At 38.7% G+C, this 21161-nt stretch overlaps 1 protein-coding gene and 1 long non-coding RNA gene across 2 annotated transcripts in view; one reads left to right on the forward strand and one right to left on the reverse strand.

Moving 5' to 3' along the window:
* The window catches only part of TTC29 (tetratricopeptide repeat domain 29), a 200322-nt gene that overhangs the window by 81766 nt on the left and 97395 nt on the right, over positions 1-21161 (reverse strand). Inside the window, exons 8-9 of the mRNA XM_038401085.1 lie at positions 12971-13062; positions 5589-5712 (exon numbers count right to left, since the gene is read on the reverse strand). Of these exons, the coding sequence (XP_038257013.1) occupies positions 5589-5712; positions 12971-13062 (216 nt within the window). The remainder of the gene's footprint in view (positions 1-5588; positions 5713-12970; positions 13063-21161) is intronic.
* LOC122459911 lies at positions 1313-21055 on the forward strand. The gene is made up of 3 exons (XR_006280889.1): positions 1313-1324; positions 4141-4142; positions 20901-21055. It is a non-coding gene; the product is annotated as an uncharacterized LOC122459911 (long non-coding RNA).

Consider the following 21161-nt stretch of genomic DNA (forward strand, 5'->3'; position numbering starts at 1 on the left):
ACCAAAATAAAGGAGCATAAACTACAGCAGGCAGTATGTAAGAAGGAATTAGTAGGGCTAAGGTGGAATTTGAAGAGCAAATAGGCTAAAAGAAATAAAAACAAATAAGAAGTAATTCTTTAAACACATCAGAAGCAGAAAAAGACTGAGAGAACCCATGGGTCTGCACCACAGGGCAGTAAAGGAAGCAATTGAATAAAATAAGGATATTGCTGAGAAGGTAAATGATTTCTCTGCATCTATCTTCACCACAAAGCATGTTAGGGAGATGCCTACACTGGACCTATTCCTTTCTGGTAATAAAGACAAACTACAATCTAAGATGGACGTGTCTAAGGAAGAGATGCTGGAACAAGCTGACAATTTAGAAGGCAATATATCACCAGGCCCAGATGGTATATAGCACAGAGTTTCTGAAGGAACCTGAAATTGAAGTGGCTGAGTTGCCAGCAAATATATGGAATCTCTCATAAAAATCAGATACTATAATAGAGGGTAGCAAGCGGCACACCAAAAGTTTTAAAAAAATAGGGTGCCACAAGATTCTGTACAAGCATCAGTGTTGTTTGTTTGTTTAGTTATCTGGAAAAGGGGGTGAGTAATAAGGTGACAAATTTGCAAAGGACACAAAATTATTTCAGTTAGTCAAGACCATGGAAGATTGGGAGGAATTTCAGAAGGACCTAATCAAAGTCGGTGAATGGGCAACATGATGGAAAATGCAATTCAGTGTTGAAAAATGCCAAATAATGCACATTGGAGGGTATAATTTGAATTACTTAAACACTTATTGGGTTATAAATTAACTGTATCAGCTCAAGAAAAAGAGCCAAGCATCCATATGAATATCTCAGTGAAGACATCTGCTCAATGTGCAGCAGCCTTAAAAATAAAATATATTAATAAAACCAAACAAAATGTTAGGATGCATAAGGAATGAGATGGAAAAGAATACCCAAAATATTATAATGTGCGATTATATAAATAAATGTATGCTCTGGCTTGGAATACTGTGTTCAGTTCGATTTACTCCACCTCAAAAAAGATACAGCAGCAATAAATGACATTCAGAGATATATCATGAGAATGACTAGGGCCATGAAAAAACTACCCTATGAAGAAAGAGTAAAAAAAATTGAACTGCCTACACTAGACAGGAGATAAGATATGACATGCTAAAAGCACACCAAACAACAAATGGTACAGAAAAGATATATTGGGAAGATTCTTTCCCATGATACAAAAAGCAAGGGGGCATTTGATATAACTGAAAGGCAGCAGATTCAAAACTAATTAAAGGAAATATTTTTTCACACAGTGCAGAGTTAGCCTGTGAAACTCATTGCCACAAGGTATCATGGAGGCACAGAGTTTAAGATTTAAAAAAGAGATTGGACATCAATATGAGTAACAAGAATATCCAAATTATAATCGTAAATATTTTAAAAATAGATAAATGTTTTGGAAGGGATATAAAGGATCAAGTGTTAGGGCATAAGCCAAACTTTAACTAGTGGGGTTAGATCGAAACATTCCCTGGGGGCAAATTATCATATAACTGCCTATTACAGGCTTTTTGTGTTTTTGTCTGAAGCAGCTGAAACCGGCCACTGATGGAGAACACGTACTAGATAGACAACTGGTCTGACCCAGTATGGCAATTCCTATGTTCCTATTATTAGCAGCCATAGTGGATCAGTTTCCATCCCTCCAACCCCCATGGAATTCTGTAGCCCTTGATGGGTACATCCTTTCTGACACACAAGTCTTTTTCAGAGATGTCAGCTGCTTGACCCCTTTACTTTTAACTTGACTAAGTCCCTCCCTGAACATTTCAATTCCCGTTCAATTGTGGAGTCTGATTAGACTGTTAGAGGTTTTGAGGGCTTCCTGATGGGAAGGAGCTATGGGTAGATGTGATTTTTTTATGCACACAAAAACTCATGAGCATGATCAGCACTGTAAAAAGGAAAAGTGTATTTCTGATGTTAAATATGCAGCTTAAAGGGATATGATTTAAAAACCACCAATCACTAGAAAAAATTCTTCAGTGATAGAAGTAGCAACCTGGCTTGCATATTGGAGCAGAGAGTTCTTTTCATTCAGGTAATCTAGCACTATTTTACTGTGGACAGTCTTTCCTCAATTTTTGTTGAGACTAACTAGGATTTAGAACCATCAGAATTTGTTTAGTCTTGCAAAATCACTCCTATATTTATGCTAAGAGCTAATACTAACCTAAGGCTAGTTAAATTACATGTTATTTGATATATTCCAATAAAATAAAATCCTATTTCCTATCAAGTAGAAATATAATTTGCTATTGATGTTTCAAGTAGTATGATTTCTAAAACTAAATAGTAACAACAATAACGGTAACAAGAAAAGTAACACATCCTTTAAACATGAACCAAATAAAGGAAAGAACTCTGCAGAGCAGATATATGCTTTTGCTTTAGTATTTTTAATTTCAGGAGACTTATACACGGTTTCAGACAGACAATTTGAAAAGAGACATCATTTAACATAATGCAATGAACTCTCACTATACATGTTTTTAGTTTTAAAGATATATTGCCATATTTTTTAAGTAATATATTTTACAAAAATCCCCAAAAATATTAAAAAGTCATCCTCTTTCTCTGTATTTCTTTCTTTTCGTGATATCATGATTCAGTGCTGAGACACCAATGAATTCTGAATTCTGATATCACAAACAGAACTTAAGAAGAACATGTATAGGAGAAGGCTAGTTGTTACAGAAGATCACTTTGAATGCAGTTGGTAATCAACAATGATGTCAGAAGAATGTAAATGGCAGTTAACCAGAGTCTGAGTTAAATATTTTGCAACACTTGCCTGAACTGTGGAGGGGAAATATTTAAACTCTACTGTTGAAATAAACCTATTTTATTCTGCCTTCCAAATCCACTAAACTACAATAAAGGTACATTTTAAATATATTTCTTGTATACCGTGCAAATTCTTTGGCTTTCAAGATCATTTTTATAAAGGCAGAGTCTTTTCATAGAATCATAGAATCATAGAATATCAGGGTTGGAAGGGACCCCAGAAGGTCATCTAGTCCAACCCCCTGCTCAAAGCAGGACCAAGTCCCAGTTAAATCATCCCAGCTAGGGCTTTGTCAAGCCTGACCTTAAAAACCTCTAAGGAAGGAGATTCTACCACCTCCCTAGGTAACGCATTCCAGTGTTTCACCACCCTCTTAGTGAAAAAGTTTTTCCTAATATCCAATCTAAACCTCCCCCATTGCAACTTGAGACCATTACTCCTCGTTCTGTCATCTGCTACCATTGAGAACAGTCTAGAGCCATCCTCTTTGAAACCCCCTTTCAGGTAGTTGAAAGCAGCTATCAAATCCCCCCTCATTCTTCTCTTCTGCAGACTAAACAATCCCAGCTCCCTCAGCCTCTCCTCATAAGTCATGTGCTCTAGACCCCTAATCATTTTCGTTGCCCTTCGTTGTACTCTTTCCAATTTATCCACATCCTTCCTGTAGTGTGGGGCCCAAAACTGGACACAGTACTCCAGATGAGGCCTCACCAGTGTCGAATAGAGGGGAACGATCACGTCCCTCGATCTGCTCGCTATGCCCCTACTTATACAACCCAAAATGCCATTGGCCTTCTTGGCAACAAGGGCACACTGCTGACTCATATCCAGCTTCTCGTCCACTGTCACCCCTAGGTCCTTTTCCGCAGAACTGCTGCCGAGCCATTCGGTCCCTAGTCTGTAGCGGTGCATTGGATTCTTCCATCCTAAGTGCAGGACCCTGCATTTATCCTTATTGAACCTCATTAGATTTCTTTTGGCCCAATCCTCCAATTTGTCTAGGTCCTTCTGTATCCTATCCCTCCCCTCCAGCGTATCTACCACTCCTCCCAGTTTAGTATCATCCGCAAATTTGCTGAGAGTGCAATCCACACCATCCTCCAGATCATTTATGAATCATTTTGAATTTGCATTAAGGAGCAAAGTTTTAAGTGAGAATATTGTAATATTTAAGTCCCAGGTTAATTCAAAGATTACAGCATAGACTTTGTTTCATTGCTTAAGCAACACCACAGGACAGTAACCTTTGCATTGGGAATTCTGTATAAGATAAAACATAAAAGTAAGGAGTCATTTGGGGGTTGTAATTTCTAAGGTGGATATGCAGCCTGTAGAATAAATTAAAAGAACATTATTTAGGTCACCAAATCAAGCACTTGAAAGTAAGGAAATATCAGATTTATGGTTGCTGCATATCCATAGAGTTCCCCCACTTTTTCAGCAATATGGTAGCCTCAGCTCAGAAATGCTCTTAGTAATTTAAAACTTCATTTTCAATATTTATATAGAATTTATTCATGGTGAAAGTGCCTTTCCACCTTCTGCAACTAGCAGGGTTGAGCAAGACGGGTACAATTTTCTTTTATTACTTATTATTTCAACATGATTCCATGTATCATTTCAACTTCAAAAATGTTTTAAAAACAGTTGGTATCAAATATTTTTTTCTGAATACTTGTTTGAGTTTTATTTGTCCCTGTATGGGCAGCTGCACTGGCAGAGGCTTTTATCACATGGAAAGAAAGGCAGCTAGTGCCTTCATTTGGGGTTTCACCAGAGGAGGACAGATTTCAGAGTGATAGCAGTGTTAGTCTGTATCAGCAAAAACAATGAGGGGTCCTTGTGGACGTACTGTCTATTTATACCTGCCTACTGTATTTTCCACTCCATGCATCTGATGAAGTGGGTTTTAGCCCGCGAAAGCTTATGCCCAAATAAATTTGTTGGTCTCTAAGGTGCCACAAGGACTCCAGACAAGGACAGTTTTAAGTAACAGGCCTAGTTCAAAAAGAAGCTGTCTGGGAGATATGTTAAATCAGCATATTTCATGGTTACCCCAATCTTGCCTTGTCCAGCATTGTCTATTTTCTGGGTTGCACAGACCAAATCAAGGCCATCAAATAGAATGGGTATGAGTGTACACGAGCACATGTGTGTGGAAAAAGATTTTGCGTTACTGATACACTCCCCCAGAGGACTTTCTGCTACTGGAAGTCACTTCCTGAATTAAGCTGGCAGAGCACACACAGCAAATTAGGCTAAAAGGTTTAAATCTGCACCAGTGTAGTAGGTTAGAATTTTTATTTGTCCATTTGTTAATTTTCAAACAGCAGTAGTTATACTGTACAGTAGTATACTATAAGATATTTATTTATGATTTAATTGTTAATTTGTATAGATGTGCCCAAGCTGCATATCTGGATCCAGACTGTTGTCAGAGTTGAAATACAGGGGTTGTTTGGATTTGGGGTTTTGGTTTGACTCATTACAGAATTGCATCCTTATTGTGAAATTTGGAACTGGGTTTAGGAACACATTTTAACGTTACCCAAAAGTGTTCAGATTTGGTGTTCCAGTTCACATCCATACCTAGTCATTTGGCAATACAGGAGAAATTCCTATATGAATTAATACATTCATCAGATTCTGATGGGATAATCTCTTTTACAAGAACACAGATTTTGACCTTGAATTACAATCAACTCTAGGACATCATCATTATAACTAATACTTACTCTTTCATTGTAAATATCTCCAAGGGATATGCATGCATCCACTAAACTTCGGCTTAGCTGAGCACTCTCGGCAACCGTCACAAACTTTTCCAAGTATTCAGTAGCCTCAGTCACTTTTCCCTGACTAAAACAAATGACAAAGGTTGCAATTACATTTTTATTGAGGTTGTTTCTTCATACACTGTAATAGACTATAGTTGAGAATCTGTCATTGCTTCCCTCAGCAGCCTTATTTTGAAGTAGTCTAGAAACTGTATTTACTAACTTGCTTTAGGGTGAAATTTGGAACCCAATTCTGTCCTCATATGCACATCTGCTACCTCCATGGAAGTCTGTAGGGCAGTGATACTCAGATTGAGACTTGCGAGCTGTAAGTGGCTCTTTACTGTGTCTCCTGCAGCTCTTTACAGCACATGATATTAAAACACTGTGTGATTTAATTATTAACCAATCTAAGCTGTTAATCAATCAGGATGTTTTTACTATGTTATTAACCAATTGTAGCTGACAAGGGGCAGAATTAGGTCCTCTGTACACAAAAAGAAAAAATACTTTTCCTAAATTTTCAGTATATTGTTGCATTATTTTTAGTACTAAGAATGAAAAAAATAGGTAGGTTATTATTTACAATGCTTTTCTGAGTTTCCAGTACTCTAAAATGATGTTTTATTTCATCAGCATCTGGTCACACATTTTTGTAGATAGGTCAGACCTTGCCTAGTGACCAAATTGAGAGAACATGCCAAGGGATGGGACTAAGCATATTAGTTTGTCAGTGAGAAACTTGCTTTTATATTTTTCTGCCCACATCACTCATGGATGCCACTTTTTGCTTTAGAATCCTTTCCCCTCTTGTACAGCAGCTGCAATATAATGACACTAACATTGTAGACCACAGAACTGGTAGCCTCCTTCAGGATGTAATGCTGCTGTTTGGCTGCACAGACCAAGGGTTGCTGCAGTCATACAGGCTACCCTATAAACTGTGGATTGCAGGTGTCTTCTCCAGTTCCCACTGCGACTTAGGCTACTTGAGGTTACTCCCAATCTAGGATGAAAATTGGCGAATGACTTTGAGAATAATATTTGCACATATCATTTTTAATAAAGCTGGCTATGTTAACAATATAGTATCTCTGCCCTCTAGGCCAGATGCTCGAGTTTGCTTGCGAGTGAAGCACTGCACTCTTTTTCTCTTTAAGGCGGAGTGTCACTGCAGCTGACCTCAATATAAGCCATGAACCTAAGTCTCTAATGTAGTAGTGCAGCATGCTATACGTCAAGTCACCAAGCTAGCCTAAAAACATCCAGTCCTAATTTAGAATCTCTCAAATTTAAGTTCCTGTAAGTGACAAAAAATAGTGATATATTTTCATATGATTTTAAAACACCTTTAAATTATATTCCTGCAACAAATGACAGACTGAGACTTATTTAAACTAATCCTTTTAATATAAACCATATTAGGGATACGTGTTTCCAGAATTTGATGGTGCTATGTCTGCCATGGTTCCTTAACTGGCTTATGCAAACAGAGTAATCAGAACTGTGAAGTTCCTGCCACCGAACAGGAAAAAACAGTGAAGCTTTAATGAAAATCTTTAATATTGCTGTGACCACTTCTAGATAAGTAGAGTCAGCTGCACTATTGCAATCGGCTGCCAAAACATCAAGAATTTAACAGGGTGCTTAAAATGTTCAAGTGTTATGTTACAGTAAAGAACGTATTTTTAAATGAATAGAATTCTATTTATCAAAATTATTAAATGAACATATTTAAACAGCACTAGAATATGAAATGTACTGAACTGTAAACATTTGTCCAATGTCAAAAGGTTTCTGAATTTTAGAATTAGAAACATATTTGGAAACCTATCTTTCTTCCAAAGGGGAGAAAATCAAACATTTCCACACAGAAGCGTGGCACATGATTTATATAAGTTAAAGGACAAGGTTAAAGTGTTAGACAAATATTAATTCCAGTTTTTCTAGTTTTCTATATGCAGTGCACAGGTGCAACTTGAACAGCATATTATATGGTATAATCATTAAATCCATTCAACCAGACCTTAGAGAGTTAAAAACATATATTCTGAGGAAAAGAACTCCTCGGTCCAAAGGATGAGAATGAAACAGTGCAGAATATTTGTGTATCAAGGTGATTCCAGTTTCCAACTGGGAAAACAGGACTGTTAACACCCACATCCCCTGACAACTGTCCAATTATGTATATCACACTTGGCCTACTGTTTGCAGTAGAAGTAATCAATAAAGGATGTGGTTGAGTGAACATAGATTTTGGTTGAACCAATGCATGAAAACTTAATCATTTACTCAGAGTGGAGAAATCAAATAGAGCAGAGATGAAACAGCCACTAAGGGGTTTGTTGAATGTGCCACCAAGTTTGTGGGCTAGAGACTGAAAGTAATAAGGCAAATGGAATCAGTGACAGGAGAAAATGTAAAAAGGTTTTCTTAATCTCATGAATTAATAGAAACGTTTTGATGTATTTTTGGTCATTTTTGGATATTTCATATCAAAGACCTTATGTTCCATTTATAGAAAATATAAACATTACTAGGGCATATAATTTCTCTCAGGCAAAAGGAAATTAATTTGATTAATAACAAAAAGATAATTCTCACAGTTAGAGCTTTATTTATGCCAACTACCAAAGAGCTCTGCTACTAGATGGTAGAATAGTCTTCCAAAGGAAGTTATGCAAGCCTATAGCTTGAGACACTTAAAACTAGTCCAGACAAATCACTAAAATATATTCTGTCAGAAACAACCGTGCACTGGACTGTAGGATGCACCTAATAATGTTATAAATAGGTCTTATCCATCTCAATCATCTATAATTTTATGGTTCTTTCAAAAATGCATATTTTTCAAAATTTCTACATGCTTTGTATAACTATACACATTCTGCTTCCTAAGATATTGCCCTCCTATACTTGTGAGATATTCAGCTTTTTTACAGCACTGGCATTCATGACTCCATAGGGCAGTTAAGATTGCTTCAGTAAAAGGCATTACATACCTGTAGTAACTCTTGTTTTCTCGATTCAGGCTAAATGAGCCAATGAAATTTTCTCTGCAAGTGTTAGGCATTATGGAGGCCTGAACCTTTTGTGATGTTGCTCAAACAAGTTGTGCAAGGGTGACTGAATCTGATGCACAAACCCAGTGTCCACAACAAGTCACTCGTTATTACAGAGGATACCGTCAGAGGTTATCTTGAAGGTGATGCCCTTATACCAGACTGCTCCTCAAATAATGATAGGCTTAGAAACTTCCAATCAGGCTTCAGTAGCATGGTTAGGATCTTCAAGACTCCATATAAAACTGAAAAATTTACAGGTCAACAGGCTGGTTCTCGAGGCTTTTCCAGTCTTCTGGGATCTTTCCTGTCATCCATGACTTTGTAAATATTATTGCCAGTCGCTCTGAGATTTCTTCTGCTAATTCCTTCAGTACGCTTAGGTGAATAGCATCCAGCCCTATTGATTAGAATTCATTCAAAATGGTCAGAAGATCTCTGACGTGTTCTTTACTTATCCCATATTTACTGCATTCCTTCCCTTAACTTCATTAGTTGTCTGGTCACCTCTTATTTTTTTTGTGAGAAGACTGAAGCAAAGCAGGCATTGAGCAGCTCTGCCTTCCTACCATCTTTCGTTACCAGCTCACCTTCTCCATTAAACAGTGGACCCACATAGTCCTTGATCTTTCTTTTTTTCTGACATATTTGAAGAACTCCTTCTTGTTGTCCCTAACATTTCTTGTCAGCTGTAACTCATTCTTTGCCTTGGGCTTTCCTGATTTTGTCCCTACACACTCACGCTATTCCCTTGCTGACATACCCTTCCTTCCATTTCTTGTATGTAGCCCTTTTGGTTTTTAGATAATTAGAAGCTCCTTGTGCAGCCACACTGGCCTCCTGTGGCTCTTCTTATCTTTTCTCTGCATCAGAATAGCTTGATATTGACTGACTCCTTTTCTTCTTAATTGGTCTTTCCATGGGACCTTTCCTACTATTTTTCTGAGTCAGTAGAAATCTGCCTTTCTGAAGGTTGTGAATCATGATGGAAAGTCACTCAAACCTTCACTGGTTCATCCAGTATTTTCCCAGTGGGGTCATCCAGACACAGGTCAGAACAATAAGCACCCAAAGTTCTGTGTGAGAGTGAACGGGGCATACAATGTGTATCACATGCCCTTTTTTACATTGGGGAAAGCACTCCTTTACACCTGTCTTTCATTTCCCCTCATCGTCGCAATATTGAGGAAGATTCAACAAAACAGATCCAGAGTGATCTTAGTCATGTTCATCTGGGCTGGGCAAAACTGGTTCTTGGAACTTTTGGCTCTCATTTACTCTTCACCCAGTCATGATAGCTCGTTTGAGCAGAATAGGGTAATTCTCTCAAATCTTAAGTCACTTCTACTGACAGTATGGCTGCTAGATTTCTAAGGTAAAGTAGACTTATGCTTGTCCAAAGAGATCAAGGCTGTTATGTTAGAGTCCAGAAGCCATCCACTAGGAGGTGTTATATGGCCAATTTAAAATGTTGACTTATGAAAGAGACCTGGACCCATTTTCATGGCTAGTTTCAGTTATTTTAGAATTTCTCTAGTTTCTGATGGTATTAAGGGTGTCGTTAGCTTCCACTAACATCTACTTAGTTGTTATATCTGCCTATATCATGGAATGTAACCATTCCCTTTTAGAATATTTATTAAAGGGATGTTACAGACTTGTACCTTCCCATTTGGGATTCTGCTGATCCTTGGCACTTGTGGCACTACCAAACTCATAGAAGGACCCTTTAAGTTTATGGGATCCTGTGGTCTGTACCACCTCTTACTGAAGTTCTCATTCTTCATGGCCATTAAATCAGCCAGAGGGGCTTGAACTTGCAGGGCCTGATTACTTGTCCACCTTATACTACATTTCACGAAGAGAATGTGATATGCAGGCTTTGCCCAAAAATTCTTCAAAAACAGTATCAGAGTTACACCTCAGTCTATATCAATGTCTGTATTTTCCCCAGAATCCCCATAGCCATGCTGGAAAAGAGAAGGTACATACCATGAATTATAAAAGAGCTTTTTGTTACTACTTAGACAGAACAAAGTTGTTTAGAAAGTCAGAGTACTTGTGGACTTTGGAGAAAAATCTACCAGTGAAAACATCTCAGCTTTAAAGCTGTTTAAGTGGATAAAACCATGCATCCAGTCATATTATAACCTACCTGATATTTGTGTTCCAAACATCTTGGGACACATTCAGCTAGGGAGGTAGCAGCATCAATGGCAAAAATCCACAATGTGCCATTATCTAAAATCTTGAAATTCAGTTCACACTTTCATGAGTCACTAGTCTCTCAACACTACATCAAGAACTGATGCTGGTTTCAGGAGGGCAATGCCTCAGTCACTGTTCAGTTAGCAGGACTTCTCAGTTTACCTTTGGGAGTCAGTGCTAGCTGGTCTCCTACAATGGAGCTCTGTGGAGACAATGGGTAAAATTTTCAAAAGCACCTAAAAGACTGAAAAGTCTAAGTCTCACTGACTTTCAGTGAGACTAAGGGCAGGTCTATATTTAAAATGCTGTAGTGGTGTAGCCACACTGGTGCAGCTGTGGCCCCCATTATGCTTCAGTGAAGATGCTACTACACCAATGGGAGAGCTTCTCCCATCAGCGTAAATAATCCATCTCTGCAAGAAGTGGTAGCTATTTCGATGGGAGAAGCCCTTCTGTTGACATAGCGTGGTCTACACCAAGGATTAGGTTGGTATAACTGTGTTGCTTAGGGGTATGGATTTTTCACACCCCTGAGCAACGCAGTTATACCGATGTAAGTTTATAGTGTAGAACTGACCTTAGGCTAAGTGCTTAAGTCACTTTTGAAAATGAGACCTAAGGGCTTAAATTTCGTAGGTGCTTTAATTTCTTTTTAAACCAGGAGTCATTAAAAAATAAAGGAGTTACTTAATAGTAACTCTGTTCTCCAAGTGTATTGCCTCCACAGAACTGCAGGATGATACTCTCTCCTCCCCTCTGCCTCAGAGCCCAGCTCTAAAGAGAGTTTTTGGAGGTAAAGGGACTGCTAGAGATAAGTCTGGCTGATGTAATGTGATGTAAGTCAGGGAATAAGTTTTCCCCTGCTCAAAGCAGATTTAGATGGCACAGTGGTAAAAAAAACAGTGGACAGTCAGATCCAGCTCTCCCATTGTTGCTGGCAATGGTGGTGCTGCACTGGTGATAGAGAAATAATGGGGATTTTATGAAAGTGCTCATTGTAGACAAAGCTGGGACCTTTTGATAGCACCCAGGATGAGAAAGGAAATGTAAGTTGTGTCTGTCTGGTCATCCTTCTCTCTCTACGTCCCTGTCCTGTACAAGTGCTCTCTTTCCCATAAAGGCTCATTTGTGCAGATATTGCTGAAGTCTCGGAATAGTATTCGCAAAAAGAAAAGGAGTACTTGTGGCACCTTAGAGACTAACAAATTGATTTGAGCATAAGCTTTCGTGAGCTACAGCTCACTTCATCGGATGCATGTATCTGTAGCTCACGAAAGCTTATGCTCAAATCTATTTGTTAGTCTCTAAGGTGCCACAAGTACTCCTTTTCTTTTTGCGACTACAGACTAACACGGCTGCTACTCTGAAACCTCGGAATAGTATGTGTACATCATATATCCTGCAATACCTATGCACAACAGAACGAGTCAAGGACAATCCATAAACTTTAACTTTGAATTTCCTTGATTTTATTGATCATATGTTAATTGCATTATATTATTTTGTATCTGTGATTTTTGTAAAAGTTCTAATTTCAAATTAATCCATCTGGCAAAGGCTTTTAAGGCTCAAAATGCTGGACTGAAACAACAGAGAAGAATTATATTTGCAACAAATTGTTTACCCAGATGTGCTCAAAACACAAATGTCTTGATGGAAAAAGTGAGGTAGAACAATAAATGGAAACTTCTATTAAGAAGAGTTCTTGAAAGGTTACACTGAGGCACACTTACTGGAGCATACTATACTTTTCTAGGCTTTCTGCTTTCTAACCTGTAAAATATGACTGGATTTCTATCTTTCAGCAAGGCCTTTTCCTAACTTTTTGAAAATATAAAAACAAAACAAAACAAAAAACAAACAAACAAGACAGAAAAAGCTTTGATCATGCACTTTTAAAAAACTGTTCTGGTTTAAAATAACTTACGATGAAAGGGTCACTTACTGGAAGAAGGGCACTGCTTAAAATTTAAGCAGTCAGTAATGGGAAGCGACAGACCTCTAACAATTTAAGTCTTTCACAGTTGAATGAATTTGCACTGACAGCAAGACAAGGATGTGCTAACCTACCTTACCAGGACCTTGGCTATAGCTTGATATGCTCTACCTAGGCCAACAATATCACACAGTTCTGTGGAGATGTCTTTGTAGGTGTTCAGATTCTGCGAGGCAGGAAAAAACAAACAATAAAAACATAACATCAAACACTACTGCTTTTGCTTTATAATCAATTTGTCCATACAAGGAGCTAACATACCATTTTTATTATCTACAGAGTGCTACTTTTTAATCACTATTTCATTTTTGTATATGTAATAATTACAAGTAATAAACATAAGGATGTCCAATTTCCTTAAATCACTCTTAGCACTACAGAAAACCAAACAAACGTGATTTACAAAATAATTTGCTTATCTATAATTTAATAGATTTTAGGAGCTGTGCATATTTTTAAAGAAATCTGTGAGTCAATATTTTAAAAATTCAACATTCTGCATTCATATGTGATATATTTTGAGATGATACACTGAAATGCACATTTTCTTTCTTTAAAACACTTATTTTGAGAACTCTGCTTTTGGTACAGTTCTGAGGCATAAAGGAAATTGAATAAGTTGTAGTTTGTATATTTAAGCTAGGGTTAATCAGAAAAGATCATTGTAAATCATTTCATTACATGCACTACTAATTATTCCAGCACACAAGCAATTTGTTAATACTCGTTTGGAATGTACTCCATTAACGTGACCTCTTCTATAATCAAAGGATTACACCTGCCATCAAGAAACATATGATCTTAATTTAATTTAACACTGACATCATCTGTATTGCATAATTTCCCTTTTTCATCCATTTTTTTTCCAATGGGGATGAGGAAGGAAGGCATATAAAATGAAATCCCATTCTTTCCTCCCTCCCTCTTTGTTCCTTGACCCAACCTATTACACACATGAGGACACAGGAAATCTCCAAAGACTATCTATAGAAATCCTTTTTGCACATTTCCAAGAAAGGATTAGTGAATGTCATTTACCAGACTGAAGGGGGATGGGAGGTGTAAAGGGACATATGACAGCACCTTACCTACCCCATGATGCCTGTCTAGGGCAGTTCATGTTGTGGGAAAAGAAAGGGCACTTTGTATTAAGAGCTCATCTCTCTTCATCTGGTAAAGTAGAGGGTTCAAAGAAGAACATCTGTGTGCCAAACATCAGTGAGCATGGATTTCAGCACTCCTATTGCTGCTTCTACCACTCAGAGATTTCTTATTGTCTACTGTGCATGTCTGGTATAGGCCTGGATAAGGTATTTGATCCAACCCTCAGTGGATTCTCATTCTATTTTTGAGTCATCTAAACTATGTTTGCACTGGAAAGCAACATTTGTCAATGTGTATTCTGCACTATTTCCTCTTCAGTACCTCATCAACAGAGTTTCATTCTTCATATTCAGCAGCATTCCTTTCTATGTTTTGAAGGGCATTGTGAATTGAAGTAAAAAAAGAGAACAGATGACACTGGTCATAAGACTCAGAGCACCAGCTTGGAACTCTCTTTTGACTGAGTACTTGCTCAAATTAAAGTCTTCAATGGTACAGAATTAAAGAATTTTGGGGTCCTGTGCACTACAGCAATTGGGGACCCTCCCACCTTCCCTGCCCCTTGTGGAATGGGAGGCCCTGGTGAGCTGTTCAGTCTGAGCGCACCCCACATTCATCCCTCCCCGTGGGGCTGTCCTGGCTCCCTGCTCCAGCCTGTTGGCTCTCAACACAGAAGCAGGGCCCTCCTCAAAATTATGCTCCACCACAGCCTGCCTCCTTTCATAGATTGTGGTTTTGGAGGTGGAGGAAGAGAGGTTTTCCCTTGTGGTCCTGGGGCCCCCTGAGATAGGGGCCCTGTGCAAATGCATTGCATGTACACTGGTTAATCCAGGCCTGGACTTCAAGGCCTCAATAAGTCTTTCTAAGATTCCAGCTTAAGGCACAGTCATGGATAATATTAAAATCTCCTTACAGCACCAATGTCCAAGATTTAAAGAAATAGTTCGCAATTTTACAATTAACTCAGAGGGGATACAATTCCCCTTGCAATATTTGTGTACACATCAGACATTCTGCCATGTCCATTTGGGACGTTTCCAAAAGCATTCCATTCTGGGCTGATATTACTCCTTGTTTAAGCAGGGCCTCGAGAGGCCAAAATCTGTCAGGGAAGATTGCTTAGGTGTGAGGAGGCTGCCACTTTCATTCTAACTAAGGGGTTCAACAGCCAGAAAATAGGTAGAATTGGCCAGGGAAGAGGCTTGGACAGAATGCTGGGACAATTAACTGACTTAGTACTCCCTGCAGCTAGGTTCCAGGGTAACTCTCAAAAGAAAGTAAAGCTGCTCCCCGTAGGAAGAAATCCTTAGAGAAGGCAGAGGTGGTAATCTCACTTGCACTCCCCAGAGAATGGTTTTCCCACCTGGATTGCTGAAACCATTGCTTGTACAAGGAGATGCAAAGACACTCATAATTCTCAAATGTCCCCCATTTGAGGACGTTACTTATCCCAAAGTTACACAAATCTGGTATGCTGTCACTTATATTGTTGAAAACTATTTAAATCTATTTGAAATAAAGACTCGTGCAACCGAGGTTACAATTTTCCTGTCTGATTAAGTTTTTTTTGTGTCCCTCATTTTGGGTCAAGGTCCCACACTTAGCCAGAGTCTCAGCTGGTGACATAGCTCCACTGAAGCTGATTGGTACCAGCTGAGGATCTGGCCCACTGTGCCCCATATTTAGGACTTGGCAAGTTGAGAAGTATGACTGGCCTACTCTCTTGTAACTCTTTCACAGACCAGGATGCTTAGGAGATTGATATTTGTGTACACCAATCCCAAATTGCACATAAAAGATCTGCAGAAAAATAAACCAAATAAATCATGAACATGAAGAGGGGAACAGACAAGATATACTGTATGTGTCCACCTTAGACTATTTCCCCAACTTCAGCCACTGCAGATCTACCATATAATGAGGTGAATCCTCAAAGGAAAGGAGATGTGGAATTGTCCCTGTATGCTCTGTGTGCTCAGTGTTCACTCAAGCGGAATATGTGAATGGAGTCTGAGAGCCTCATCTATTGTCAAGGTTTCACTAATAGCTGCTGGGGAGGGAAAACATCAGGAGGTACTGTGTACCTAAAAAGACAGATTAAGATATAGGCAATATAGACCTGTGCCAGAACCCCAGGTCCTGGAGTCATACGATTACATCAAAATTGTAACTTTCATTTTAGAAAAAAGCATGTAGCCTTCATGGTTGTAAAGACAAGCTTGAAACCATAACTCAAGTGTTACCAATGCCAGAGTCTTCAGTTAGCCTGAAACAACCAGCTTTGAGAAGAGCCTCATGTATCTCACAACAGGGTGTTAACTACAAGACCTACTTTTTTGGTGGGAGGGGTCCTGCCAACACCACCCAACAGAGTATTTTTGGCAAGAAAATATCACTACAGCAGTCCTGACCCATCCACCCACCCAGATACATTCTGGCTGCTGGAGTAAATACTGGGGAATCTCTGTTGCCTCACCTAGAAAGTGAAGGCTTTCTCATGTAGCTGACCATTGCCACAGGACAGTCCATATCATGGTGTGCCTATAGTGCAGACTGCCTTAATCCAGCCCTTGTATACCTCTCCAAGGGGACTGGTAGTTTAGTTAGGTGATAGTAAGTTACTAGCACAAGTAGGATGGGAGGGGTGTTAAAAAAGTGTTCTGGTGGTGCAAGGAGAATGTAGCTGGGTAGAAACTGGTGGGATCACACCAGTGAGGGGACCTGAGACTGAATGGGATGCTATAGCTTGGAGAAGACACTTAAGAGTCAAGCAGAGGATGAGGGGGAAAGGGCTGAGCTGGGTTGGGAAAGCTAGTTGGCTGCCGATAGTGGGCAATCGCGAGGAAGGGTCAAACGTTAGCAAAGGAGCTGGGGTAGGCATTTGGAGGAGGGAACGTTCTCATTGTCTTTAAATGTGTACACGTCTGCTCAGACCTAGAGAAATTCACACTATCCTTCCTTATACAAACTGATCTGTCACTTGGCAGTAGCTTATTTGTAGAAATCAGGTCAAGGAAGTAATTCCGCTGCTAGCTACGGTTAGGATATAGATATTCAGGCCTGTCTGTAAAGGCCTATACTCTAAGAATTTAGGTGTATTCTTATCACTTAGCTAGTTCTAGAGGTATAAAAGAAAGAATCAAAATCACTGTCTGCCGGTGTAAGATCCTTCTCTTACTATGACAGCCTGAGGCCCTGTTCTTATGCTAAGATCTTTGGCTAAGCAGCAGAAGCAGCCATAAGCTGGGAAGCGAACGGTCATATCCTCACATTCCAAACTAGTCACATTGAAATAAGGTGCTATTGGGCTGTTAAGATATAGTCCTGTCCTGATAATGCCGATCGCCTCCAGAGGAAGGGAAGTGCCTAGAAGATGTAAAAGAAAACTTAGTTTGATAGCATCCTGTATGGCAAGAACTCACTAATCAATAGCTGGGATGTGAAATCCTCATTTCTTTGTTGTTCTATCACTGTAGTCCCCATTTCCCTATTGTTTGTCTGTATAATCTCTGGTTCTGTGATTGTTTCTGTCTGCTGTACAATTAATTTTGCTGGGTGTAAATTAATTAAGGTGGTGGGATATAATTGATTAAATAATCATGTTACAATATGTTAGGATTGGTTAGTTAAATTTCAGTAAAATGATTGGTTAAGGTATAGCTAAGCAGAACTCAAGTTTTACTAGATAGTTTGCAGTCAATCAGGAAGTGTGTGTCTGTGGGGGGAGAATGGGAACAGGGAATGGGGGTAGTGAAATTGGAATCATGTTTTGCTAATGGTGGAAATGGGAACAGGGAATGGGGGTGGGGAAATTGGAATCATGTTTAGCTAAGGGCAGGAATGGGAACAGGGCCACAGGTAAAGCTCTTTGGTGTCATACCTGGGAAGGGGGACACTAAGGAAGGAAACTGGAATCATGCTTGCTGGAAGATCACCCCAACAAACATCAAATTGTTTGCACCTTTGGACTTCGGGTATTGTTGCTTTCTGTTCATGCGAGAAGGACCAGGGAAGTAAGTGGGTGAAGGAATAAGCTCCCTAACAGCTACACTCCTTCTTCTTGGCCAATCTGTGCTGAGGACTTGGATGTCTGGAAGAGGATTTTCAGTGGCTATGAAATCACAGCAGTCATGGAGGAGATAAGTCAATAGGGTTTGAAGGCCATACAGTAACTGTACATTTGTGTATATCTGCTGCAACGCTGAAATACCCACAGAATTTAGTCAACTACTACAAGTAAGTACAGCAAAGAAATGGATTTTACTTTATTTTTACTTGGGAGCATGAAATAAAAATGCATTTTATGATAAAATACTATGCATTGCATACTACTCAGCATGACTTTTGGTAATTTCCTTTGCAATGAAAATGCAAGCATATTCTGTTTTCTCACATTTTGTGTTTATATATGTATAAATGATATAACAAATTGAACTAGACAGGATAATCTATACTGCTAATGTACATTACAGAGGTTTATTTGGTACCTGCATGAGTCTGAATGATGAATTTCCTGCTGACACATCAAAAGAGCAGAAGGTAGGGTTTATGAGGTTTAGAGGTATTGGAGGGGTTTAAAGTGGGTTTTAAAAAATTTGTTTGTAAAAGAGGTTCTGAGGAAGGGTGACTATTGAAATGCATGAACTTGATGTTGCTAGGTCCATTATAACATCTTTTCAAATAAAGGTTGATACTTTTGTACTTTTAGAATCTTGTGGAATGAGTTCATATTCTATGTGCAGTTGAACTGATTAAATTATTGTACAGTTCTCAAAATAAGAGGATATTGCTATTTTCACTTTGTTTTGAACCATCAAAAAAGAAAATATGAAGTAAAATTAATGGAAGAAAAATTATAATTGAAGCACTGATTTTGTCATATATCTCTTCTTAACCTGTGCTGACCAAGAATATTGATGGCTTTATCTCAATCTCCTGCAACTATATGACTCAAAACATTAAGTTTTGAGCAAGAAAAGCAGCCTCATACACAAATACATTTCCTTTCTCAACGTAGACACCTCTTTTGCCCCCAGTGATATGGTGGACAAATCCCATACTGGATCAGGTCAAGAAAGGGTTAGTAATCTGTCCTGCACACCAGGGCTAAAGTTAATGTGACCCACAACCCCTGCCAACAATGAGAGAACATTAGTGGGAGGAAATAAAAAAAGGCAGAGATTTGGGGTCTGAGAGACAAAGGCTGTGCGATGAGTAGCTCTTATCTAGGCACCATCAGAGCAGCCATATCCGGAGAGAAAGCTTGGACTTCGCTTTAAGTTATCTTCTTATTAATATATTTGTTTGAAAGTCAAATCGCAAAATGGGGATGAGTTTTGATCCTACACAGTGCCTGTAAACTGTGTCTTACAACAGGTGGGGAAAGTTTCCCACTCATACCTATGTTTTCCATAAACTTGGAATTATCTTTGACCTTGATCTTTCCTTCCCCATATCATTTCCTCCACAACACTGCCTCAAGTGTCAAGCCTCAAGGCTAGGATTTTTTAAAATAGCAGACTGCAAATGAGTATCAAACTCTTACCAGGATAATCACTGGACATAGACTTATATAAAGACACAGGACAGGATGAATATTTGAGCGAACAGCATTTCTGTTTAGAAAGGCTGGTTCTGAGAACAACATCTCTCTCCCTGGGTCTTAGCAGGTCTGCTGTGGCTGAAAGTCACTTTGGTGCAGAAAGGAAGCTCAGAAAGCAAGTCTGTATACACCACATAAATCCTCAAAATAGGGCTGAAGTGGTCACTCTTATGTCCTTTGCCAAATAAAAAGCTAGTTATGGCTGTAAATTTGAGAGAGAGGAAGGCACATCATCATAGTGCATTTGAATCGCCTTTTTTGTCTATCTTTAATTCTGAATCAACCTGAAAGCTTGTAATTTATAAACAAGTTTCTTGCTTGATACTAAAGCACCAAATATAGTAAAACTGTTCAAACAACACAAACATCCCTTTATGCTTCAGAGAATAAACCATATCAACTTTATTCACTAAGTATTATATTACTAAAATATGCTCTCCTAAACTTACAAGTTGTAAGTACATGTAAGTTGAATGATTTTAGCCACTTGAATCCTGTTAACATCAATGACAACTGTATGGCTAAAACGCCGTATGATCCTTTGAACATTTAAGAGTTTATGTTTCAGGAACACTAGAGGAAGGTCTCCTCATCCCAATAACAGTCCATAATGATAGGCACTGTAGAATAGATCCATTGCTCAATTACTCTAATTTTACACAAGTGACCTCACTGATTTCAGTAGAGTCCTAACAATATAAAACAAATACATTGCAACACTGGAGAATCTGTCATAATACCTCAATAGGTATACCTTCATGGTCCTTTCACAAGGAAACAGACCATGTAGGAATATATTAGAAAGACCAAGGTACAAAACAAGATAGAGATATAAAGGGTAACAAGAAAACATTCCATAAATACATTAGACACCAGAGGAAGACCAAGGACAGGGGAAGCCCGTTACTCAATGAGGTGGGGTGGAAATAATAACAGAAAATGTGGAAATGGCAGAAGTGCTAAACGACTTTTTTTTTTCCCCAGTTTTCACCAAAAAGTTTAGTAGTGATTGGATGTCTAACACAGTGAACACCAGGAAAATGAGGTAGTATCTGAGGCTAAAATAGGGAAAGAATGAGTTAAAAATTAATTACACAAGTCAATCATCTTCAAGGTCACCTGGACCTAAATACATCCTAAAATACTCAAGGCACTAACTGAGGAGATATCTGAGCCATTAGTGATTATCTTTGAAAAGTCATGGAAGACGGGTGAGATTCCAAAGGACTGGAAAGGGGCAAATATAGTGCCAATCTATAAAAAGGGGAATAAGGATAACCTGGGGAATTATAAACTAGTCATCTTAATTTCAGTACCCGGAAGGATAATGGAGCATATAATTAAGCAATCAATTTGCAAACACCTAGAAGATAATAAGGTGATAAGTAACAGTCAGCATGGATTTGTTGAAACAAATCGTGTCAAACCAACCTAATAGCTTTCTTTGACAGGATAGCAAACCTTGTGGATGGGGGGAAGTGATAGATGTGGTATATCTTGACTTTACTAAGGCTTTTGATACTGTCTCACATGATCTTCTCGTAAACAAATTAGGGAAA

The sequence above is a fragment of the Dermochelys coriacea genome, chromosome 4 (genome assembly GCF_009764565.3).
Source record: "Dermochelys coriacea isolate rDerCor1 chromosome 4, rDerCor1.pri.v4, whole genome shotgun sequence".
In the NCBI taxonomy this organism is placed as follows: Eukaryota; Metazoa; Chordata; order Testudines; family Dermochelyidae; genus Dermochelys; species Dermochelys coriacea.